Source organism: Phascolarctos cinereus, unplaced genomic scaffold (assembly GCF_003287225.1).
Source record: "Phascolarctos cinereus isolate Bilbo 61053 unplaced genomic scaffold, phaCin_HiC Scaffold_1;HRSCAF=81, whole genome shotgun sequence".
NCBI lineage: Eukaryota > Metazoa > Chordata > Mammalia > Diprotodontia > Phascolarctidae > Phascolarctos > Phascolarctos cinereus.
This window is the reverse complement of record NW_027555514.1, coordinates 181,784,788-181,794,614: the sequence shown is the minus strand read 5'-3', so window position 1 is coordinate 181,794,614 and position 9,827 is coordinate 181,784,788. Positions and strand designations below refer to the sequence as shown.

General features: G+C 36.7%; 1 protein-coding gene across 4 annotated transcripts in view; it reads right to left on the bottom strand.

Moving 5' to 3' along the window:
• Window positions 1-1,346: 1,346 nt before the first annotated feature.
• EPS8 (EGFR pathway substrate 8, signaling adaptor) overlaps window positions 1,347-9,827 on the bottom strand; it is a 250,410-nt gene continuing 241,929 nt past the window's right edge. For all 4 annotated transcript variants that reach the window (XM_078155350.1, XM_020994273.2, XM_078155347.1 and 1 more), the window contains 3 exons: window positions 7,333-7,513; window positions 6,048-6,177; window positions 1,347-2,618 (listed from right to left, as the gene is read on the bottom strand). In XM_078155350.1, coding sequence (XP_078011476.1) covers window positions 2,505-2,618; window positions 6,048-6,177; window positions 7,333-7,513 — 425 coding nt within the window. In that variant the 3' untranslated portion in view covers window positions 1,347-2,504. The remainder of the gene's footprint in view (window positions 2,619-6,047; window positions 6,178-7,332; window positions 7,514-9,827) is intronic.

The following is a 9,827-nucleotide window of genomic DNA, read 5'->3' as shown; positions in this document are numbered from 1 at the left end:
ATGGACAGCCTATGGAGAAGAGATCCTTACGGGATTTGTAAACTTGCTCTTTTGGGTATGTCTTGATAACTATATTTCAATATAAATAGTTTCCTTTGTAAGAATATTTAGTTTATGCATTTAGAAACATTACTGTAGAAAAATTCAATAGACTTCAGCAGACAGCCAAAGTTTCTATAACACAAAAAAGGTTAAGAACTCCTGCTACAGAAGCTGTCCAACAGTACATATATTTTTAGACAGATACAAGAGATGGGCCCTAAAATTGATAGAAGGAAGAGAGCTGATTGAATTGCATTTGCAATAATGTGCAGTGCTTTCAGTGACCCCAAGATAATTCTTGAAATAACTCATTTTGACATCAATGTTTCTCTAATGATTGATATCATATGCTTACAAAAAGTGGAATATTCCAGTCCCTGAGAAGTTAAAACTGTGGACAAACAGCAACGAAGGTACATGTGGCGGACATAATTAGGCTGCAGATAATAGAAATGATCAATTTTTCACATAAAGTGATATTAAAAGGATGATGACCAGAAAAAAAAGGAGGTCCAGCAGGTAATGAGAGTATAGGATAAGAAGTGGCTGGCTTCACTGGTATGTCTGCAATGTCTCAGATTGAGAAGAAGGCCCCCAGAATGTTGGTTGAATCCTTCGTGGATGATGGAAGGACATGGACAATGGTGGCACAGGAGAGTTGTAGATGGATTGCTATTGGCACCACTGGAAGAAGTACTTAAATCAGAGCTCCATGGTAGTTATAGAGGATTCTGGAGCCATGTTTATTTATCAGAACTAAAATGAAATGAACTTTCTAAAATAAAAAAAGCACTCTACTCCAAGTCATTCTATTCTACCTTACTCTCATGAATAGTATAACATTTATTCGTAGGTTATAAATTATAAGCTGCTTGAGGGGAAGGATTGTATTTTAGTCATTTTTATTCCCCCAATACCTTGTACACAAGAAGTACTTTAAAATGTTATTTGTTATTCAATAATCATTAAGAACCTTCTGAGAGCAATACACTATAGTAAGAACTAGGGATACAAAGGGAAAAAATGACATTTCCCTTGAAACACTTGCAGTCTAATGGAGGGCAAAGACACGTGTACAAATAACTATGTTAAAAAGAAAAAAAGGATGAAATAAGTGCAAAGAAGAGGTCCAAAGGGCTCCGGGAAATTTTAGGACAAATACTACTTTAACCCCTAAGAGGTAGGAGGAACAGAGAAGAAAGGCTTTAAGGGCAGTGTAGCACCTGAGTGTAGTACATGAAGGAAGAAAGGGAATAAAAGATCATCACCACTACCCCACTCTCCAGTAACAAAGACACAAGTAATTAACATACAACAGATATTGTTTATTGCAGACTTTCAGCTGACATGTGAAGAAGGCACTACGAATTAATGAAACTAGATAATCTCTCTAAATGGAATTATGTTAAAATATACAACATTCTTACATAGCCTCTGTTTATATATGTGGAACAATAGAACATTTAGTGACAAAAAATCATTGTTTCCAAAAATAACATTTACTGGGGACTGGGTTTTCCCCCCCCTTCTTTCTTTATCTAAAATTAAAACATATAAATTAAATACTTTCTTTCAGAAAGAAAACTTGACACAGATCAACACCTAAGATGGCCCAAATTTCATTTTACTATTTTCCCTCAAATAAAAAAATGGAGGTTTTCACTTTAGGAAAAATGCTGTGATGTACATCAAAACATTTTCTGGGTATTTCTTTAACAGTGTAGTTTTTGTTGCATGTATATATTTGTGTGTTTGTGTATATAGTGTATATGTCTCTACGTTTTCCCCTTGTGCTTTTTCATATAGCATGATTTACAATCAGTGAAACAGGAACTAAATAAAAAATAGGCTATACAGATTGTGTTCTCAACAGAGTCATGACAAACAGAGTGCCTCACAAAACCTATCTATTTATCAGAGGCCTTCTTATACTTTTCAGTTGGTTCAAATGTTTCTTCTTTTCCGAGATTGGCATTAAGAACTTTAACTGAACATGTGAGATTAGAGACGTGAGGGAGCTTAGGCCCAAATCAAAGCAAGCAAACACTCCGAATCACAGACACCACCATGACAGACCAAAGTTAAACGATTTGAATTAAGAGCCATGTACAATTCACTACCATCCCTGCTTTGTTGTTACAAATCCAAAGCTACGAAATATGAAAAGCTGCTTCATTGTGTAGAGGGAATGAAATAATTAATCGAACAACATAACTCTTATGTCGCTGGATGCAGTATTTTTGCAGCTTAAAAAAATCAGTTTCAAGCTCTTTAGTGTTATATATGTATTTATAAAACACACAGGCCCAATGGCACATCTAGATGCTGACTCAGGTTTTCATTGCTCCTCTATGGCAAAATAAATGGCGTGTTCCAAAAAAACATTAACATGACATTCCCTTCATGGCCTCCTAAGACAAAGCATTTTGGAATAATGCCAAGAACATTGGAGTTAAAAATGATTAGTGACTGTTTCCTTCATCAAAAGATTCCACTCCTGAATCACTGGCAGCTGCACTAATTTTTTCTTGCCGTCTTCTCATAATTTCTTGAAGCTCGGAGCTCCCGCTTTTATCCTATAAAACAAAACAAGTTCACAAACTATGGTTACCGGATTGTGTGGGGTGAAAGTCTGTAATACAATAACCCTGATAAGTACTCCTATGTGATTTTCATCTAATAACAAGGCATTGTGGAAAGCGAACTAGATTTTGAGTCTGAAGACCTGGGTTTGAGTTTTGACTTTGATCTTGAGTTTTGACTCGTGGGTTGTCACTTCTCTGGGTTCAGTTTCCTCATCTGTAAACTGAAGGGGGATTGGACTAGATGGTTTCTATGCTACCTTCGGACTTTTAAAATTTTATTGTTATTGCCTATGAACATCCCCTTTTGGGGTGAACTGAAGATTGGCCTACCTATTAGCTCTATTCCTTGGGTATGGCTATAGGAGCTTTTTAAAAAACAGGTATCTGATTATTTCCCTCATCTGCAAAATATGCTGTATCCTGCACTACATACCACAACAGAATTTAGTGAAGATAAATGAGGCTATGTGTAAATATGAAGTGCAATAAGCACCCTGTAAGAAAGAGGTAATGAAATTATAAATATCAATATATCATAGCAGAATATCAAATATACCTGTTGGGATCAGAGAATAAACATTTTCATTCAGGGGAATTTTCTGCCAGAAGCACGGGTCACTGCCAGAAAATGACTGACTTCCAGTCCCTTTATTCCTGTGCACTTCTCTCTACTGTAGTCATTTTTGCCTCTCTGGAAGGTAGGTTTACTGAGGCAACATTAGTTTATTGCTTTAACTGTTTGTGAAGAGTACAGAGATAAGGAGGAAAAGAAGAAAGGGGGGGAGAGCCGAGTATACTTTAGTTGCATCAGTAGGTCAAGGTGTAGGTGTGAAGAAGTGTGTAGGTGATATTTACAGATCTTAGGGTGTGCATTTTGAAATTCTTACTGCCCCTCGAATAAATAACCTATACATCCACAACAAAACCTGAATACCGGATGATACTTTAATATTCACACAGCTTTGAAACAAAACTAATTGAGAAAGGTTCTAATCAGTTTTTGTGATTAGTGAATGGAAGTTGGTCCTTATGAAACCAATAAAGCATCTGAGGATCCAAGTTAAAGAACAAATCCTAAACTGATTCTTAATTGAACTTTGGAAAATAAAATTTCTCTTGATTAAGAATGGTTTTAAAGTTGTATGCATCGAACTATTCTGCTTTGGGCTGGCTAACTTCTCAATTTATGTAACATGCATTTAGGGATAACCTAGTGACAATTTCAATTTCAAACCATTCCAAAACAATTCCAAAGAATCCATCCTTTCTGATGTATTATTCTTGGACAAAGCTGCAGGAACTCTGAAATCTACCAATAGAAAATGCACTACTTGATTAGCCCATTTTGAAGAACCAGGTTGATAGAAGGTCTTGTAACCATTAAATGTGAGAAGCAGTTTGGTATGGAAGATAGAAAGCAGGCTTCAGATTCATAAAGATGCAATAAAGTAGCTACGTGACCCAAAGCAAGTTATCTGGCCTCTAAGCACCTCCAGGACTGGGCCTCTAGGACCACTTTATAGAACAGGTTTGAAACCTACATTGGTAGGAGTTTTGTCCTCAGCAGGTCCCTATATCAAGGAAATCACAGGTCTGGTACACATACACACATGTACACACACACCCACATACACATGCACACAAAAACACCAAATTTTAGGAAAGCCTCTTATTGGGCAATCATATATTCTAACTAGAATGGATCTTCTAGGCCGACCTTTTCATTTTACAAATGAAAATTAGGTCCCCAAAGGTTAACTGATTTACTCAAAGATAACACAAGGAGTAAGCAAGCAGAGTCCATCTTCAAATCTGAGCTCTTTATCTCCAAATCTAGCACTCTTCTCATTGTACCCTCCTAGCTAAGGGTGCTCCTGGCCTAGGAAACTTTACTCTCTGGCTTTCATGGTGCCATGAAAAGAGAAAACTTCAAAATCACTACACATATTTCCTTAGGGCTACCCCCCCCCACACACACACTTGATGCATCCTTTCCTGGCTTATTTTAGATCCATAAACTAGCCTAAAGCATGCTTGGTCAGAAGTGAATAACATTATTTTAGTGTTCCTTTTTAAATGCCTATTCTTTTAGAATTTTGCCCTTTGCAAAGGATTTTATAAAGTTTTTTTTAAACTACCCTTGATATCAAAACATGCAAAAAGAAGAGAGGAAGGACAGGACAGGACAGGACAGGACAGGACAGGACAGGACAGGACAGGAAAGGAAAGGAAAGGAAAGGAAAGGAAAGGAAAGGAAAGGAAAGGAAAGGAAAGGAAAGGAAAGGAAAGGAAAGGAAAGGAAAGGAAAGGAAAGGAAAGGAAAGGAAAGGAAAGGAAAGGAAAGGAAAGGAAAGGAAAGGAAAGGACAGACAGGACAGGAAAGGAAAGGAAAGGAGAAAGAAGAAAAAAGAAAGAAGGAAGAAAGGAGGGAAGGAAGGAAGGAGGGAAAGAAAGTTTCTCTTTAAGACATCAATGATGCACTTAGCAGGATGGGATTTAAAGGCTGATTGCTAAAATGGTCTAAATGACCTTTTATGGTCCTTCCTAGCCTTTTGATATTATAGTAAAACACAGTATAATTATGTAAGTATCTTAGTTCCCAGATATGGAATACGCAGACAGAAACATAGGAAAATTTTAAAGCCTAAGCCAAAGTATGGATCCTTAATCCTTGTCCCTAACGCCCTGGAGATAAGGGTTAGGCTGCAAATACCACTTGATGCTTAGGGAAGGAGGTTTGAGGAGTCAGATATGGTTTCATGCATCTTAAGGAGTTTACAGCTGGAAGATACAGGAGATTACTGAAAAGCTCACCCATGGCTTTGGGGGTCCTAGCCAGACAATGAGTGTCTAAAAGACCCAATGCTTTTGCCTCTTTTTCTTCACTTAGGTACAACACAGAAATCTTGGCCTGTAAAACCAGTTGTCCTTATCTTTCAAATCTATAACCTATTAGGAGCAATGGACTAAAATTCAGAGAGAATGGAAAGAAATCAGGGCAGGTAATTATCACATCTAAATCTAAATAAGGTTATATGTAATTTAGTATTGAATGGTCTTTACTGTCTAAAGTATGCATTTGAGTATTTAAACTATAAGTAATGCAAAAAATCATTTCATGGATTGACAATGAGAAAAGGTCCACTAAAAGGCAAAGAGGCTCCAAGCTACACAAGAGATTACTCTATTGAGAGGCCACCACTTTGTAGTGGCTCCTTGTGAAATGCAATGGCTATCAAGGATTTGAGGGTTTTAATCAAAAGCATCAATTTCGCAAAAGCAGAGACACAATTAAGTTGTGCAGGGCAAGGAAATTATTCATGAGTGTAGCAGTGATTTTCTGTCTCCAGAACTATCAATCTGAAGACAATATTATTCATTACTACTGAAACATACTAGTTTATGGTGACAGAGTCTTACCTCTAATGCAGCTTTCTGCACAGTAATTTGGCTAAAGACTCTAGCCCCTTCAGGGCAAACACTCCTCAGCTCATCTTTATTGAGAGAGAAAAGTTGTGCACCAGTCAGCACACCAAGACTATTGACAGTCCTAAAAAAGACAAAATTCAATGTTAAAATATCCATGAGAAGCAAAAATCATCAAACCCAGAAAAAGGGTGTGTGTGAGAAATTTATCTTTTTAATAGAGGACATTTTTGGGGGGAGGGGGTACATTTCACTAACTAGAAATCTCTGTTAACTGTCAATCCCACAGCAGAAATCGTTTCCCTCCTTCTTTCCATCCCATTGAGTGCTATTATATTCTAAATCCTTGAAATCTGGTAATCGGTGTACTGTGTATAAACTAATGTTCTATTACCCAGAACTATATAGCAGGAAATTTATAGTTTGTCTCAGTGACTGAGGGGATATGTTTTTCCTCAAAAATCTACTGGGATTCTGGGGTTTGCTGTACAACAAGGAAATAAACCAAAAATAAATCAAAGGTGTTTTTTTTAGAGCTTTTAGCTCATAGATGAGATTGTGGGACCACAGGGTTACTAAAGCAGATGTGATTTAATGTTGTGTCAAATAACCTTTGGAGAGACCTTGATTCTGTCTAAGCAATGGCACCAGTCAGTGTAGGACACTTGTATGTGTATTCTTATAGGATTGTTCTGCTGACTCAGCTGTCTCTATACAAGGAGAAGGAATGATGTAGGGGCCCCAGTGTTACTCTCAGTTTGTTCTAAGGCACACAGAAATGAACAGTTATTCCACAAATATAAAGATTGGGCCAAGGGCAGGGGTGGGGAACCTGTAGCCTTGAGGCCACATGTGACCCTCTAGGTCCTTAAGTGTGGCCCTTTGACTGAATCCAAACTTCACAGAACAAATCCCTTTAATAAAAGGATTTATTCTGTAAAACTTGGACTCAGTCAAAAGGCTGCACCCAAGGACCCAGAAGGCTACATATTCCACCCCCCCACCCAGCCAGCCAAGGGCATTGACTATTTTTGCTTCTTTCAAATATTTTCATAGTTACAAATTGCTAAAAAAAAAAAAGTTCTTTACTATGGAGAGAATATAGTCTACCTTCTAAAACCATTATTTAGCATCATGCTGGTGTTTTGGGGAAAAAGAATATAGTTTACCTTCTAGAACCTTTATTTAACATCGGTTACAACATCTTAATGTTTTGGGGACACAGAGGAGTATCACATTTTAAACTTTTAAAAGGGAATGTTTACAAAGTCAGACTTACACTGGGTTGAATCCCTTTGATTGCAACCACATCTTCACATCCTCTGGTGTAGAATCATAAGTGATATTGACAACGGGCACATTCTGTCGTGGCACATGGAATTTTTTCTGGGCAGCACTCCGGCCGATTGTCAATATATGAAAAAGCTCATCTTGCACCTCTTCCATCTGAGATTTCCTTCCTACAAATTAAAATTTTGTACTTTTAATCTTTTAGATTACAGAGTTCAGATTTTTAGAAATGGAAGAGACCATGGAGATCATATTATAATAGGATGAGGATCCTATCATTACAGATTGAGGCCTGGAAGGGACCTAAAAGGTTATTTAGTCTAACCCCTTCATTTTATAGACAAGGAAATTGAAGCCCATGGAGGTTGCTAAGGACATTCCGACTTACCCAAGGTCACACTTGGCAAGGATCAGAGGTGAAATTTTAATCCAAGTCTACTAACTCCTTTCCACTGTACCACCCTGTCTACTCTTCATTTTGCAGAGGTTGTATCTTGCCCAAGATTACAGAGTCAGTAGTGATGAAATCAGGACTGGTCTCCTGATTTCTTATTTTAGTATCCTTTCAAAGACAGCTTTGAGTAATTTATAAACTGTTTTTCCTACTTTTTGTTGCAAAGGGAATTGGATGAGAACAGAGGGAGGATAAGAAAAAACAGACAAAATGTTCACTGACACAGTTGGATTCCTCCTCCTTCAGCCTCCCCTCAAAATAATCTCAAAACAACTAAAACATTTACATCTTCAAAGATGATAAGCCAGTTAGGATTCTTTTTAATAGTTACTAAGATAAATCAACTTGAATTGCTGTACCCCTCCCAAATGTCTACATTTTGTTGAATCAGATCTTGTTTAAAATTTACCTAAAATATGAATTTTACAAGGGATAAGGAAAGCAGCATATTCCATTTTTAGGCAGATCTAATCACAATGCAGCTTTTCCTTATTTAAGCTAAATCTCCCACCCTAAAACTTCCACACATTGGACTCTTGTTCTACACACTGGGAACACATTAAATACTCTTATTAATTATTAGATGCTAATATTTCTCTCCACTAACTTGAGATTAGGGAAGGACATTATAGTCAATTGCTCAATATGTCTACCTTGTTTTCATCTATATGATAAAGCTCATACAAGGGTTGGTAGATCCTTTCCTAATTTCTTCCTGCTTCATTTTGACATAAGCAGAGCAGTATGATCAGTGGGTGACAATGGGGAAAGTCTTGACCCTGATGAGCTATCACTGAAAATATACAGTGATCTGTGTCCACCTTGATAGCAAAATCTGTTTCTAAAATGTAGATGAAATCCAAAAGTTGATTCAAGGAAACTACATAAAAACATCTTGAAAGAGGAAATAATTATAAACATGCTTGGTTTACAAAAAGAAAATCGCAGTGCATACTTAAAGCCCATCTGCTTATATGACTTCATCAGTGTAGTAAATCTAAACTTCTTAAAGTACTACAAAAGAAAACCATTATGTAAATTTAAGATGCTGTTACAGTATTTGTAAATGAAACTAAGCATATGGGTAATTTTCAGCAGGTTTGTTTATATTTTATATGCCAATAAGGAAATATCATCCTTCCACTTAATGAAAAGCAGACAAACATGGTGAGTCATTTGGTGTCAGGAGGTTTCCTAGTTCATCATAATATTCCGACCATGCTTTTTTCCCAATTGGATTATTCTCCATTTCTGCATAACTGAACATAGTACATACTGTTCCAACCTATTAACTGTTCTAAATGGAGACTGGGTTCTGGCGAACTCTGATCTAAACAGAGCTAGAGCTCTACAATGTCAAAGATCACCATGTTGAGAGAAAATAAATGAAACTCTATGGACTTAATTAGAAAAAAAAATCATGGGATTGTGACTTTCTAAGAGGAAAACTTTCCTTAGGGTATACTAGCAGAAATATTCTTTTGGAATTTCTCATTTAAAAACATGTTGGTTTTTATTTGTTTCTTTAAATAACAAAAATTGAAAACACATGCAGCACACACACACACACACACATACATAAAAAAATCTCCTTAAATCCAGCTTTCAGGGCCTCTTTTAATTCTAGTGAATATTACTCCTTGTTTATGAAAAGACACTCTGCCATAAGCTTCCTACTACACAAAACAGTAATTTACAAGAATTAAGACCTGAGGTTCTTGAATAGGATAGTTTGTAAGCAAGTAAATATATAAACATTGATCAACTGTTTTATATTTTTTATTCAAAATAAATTAGGATGAGCCTAAAGGAGGCAGATTGGCACAGAGGAAAGAACATAGGCAGGCATTGGAGGCAGGAAACCTGAGTTCAACAGCCAGCTATGCGACTTGCTACTGTGTGACACCATTAAGCCTGTTTCCTCCACACCTGTAAGAAGTGTTTTATAAACTTTGAACAATTAATTAAATATGAACTATTATTACTATTATTCTCAAAAGGCTTCCTCAGCTTATGAGAGATTATATAGG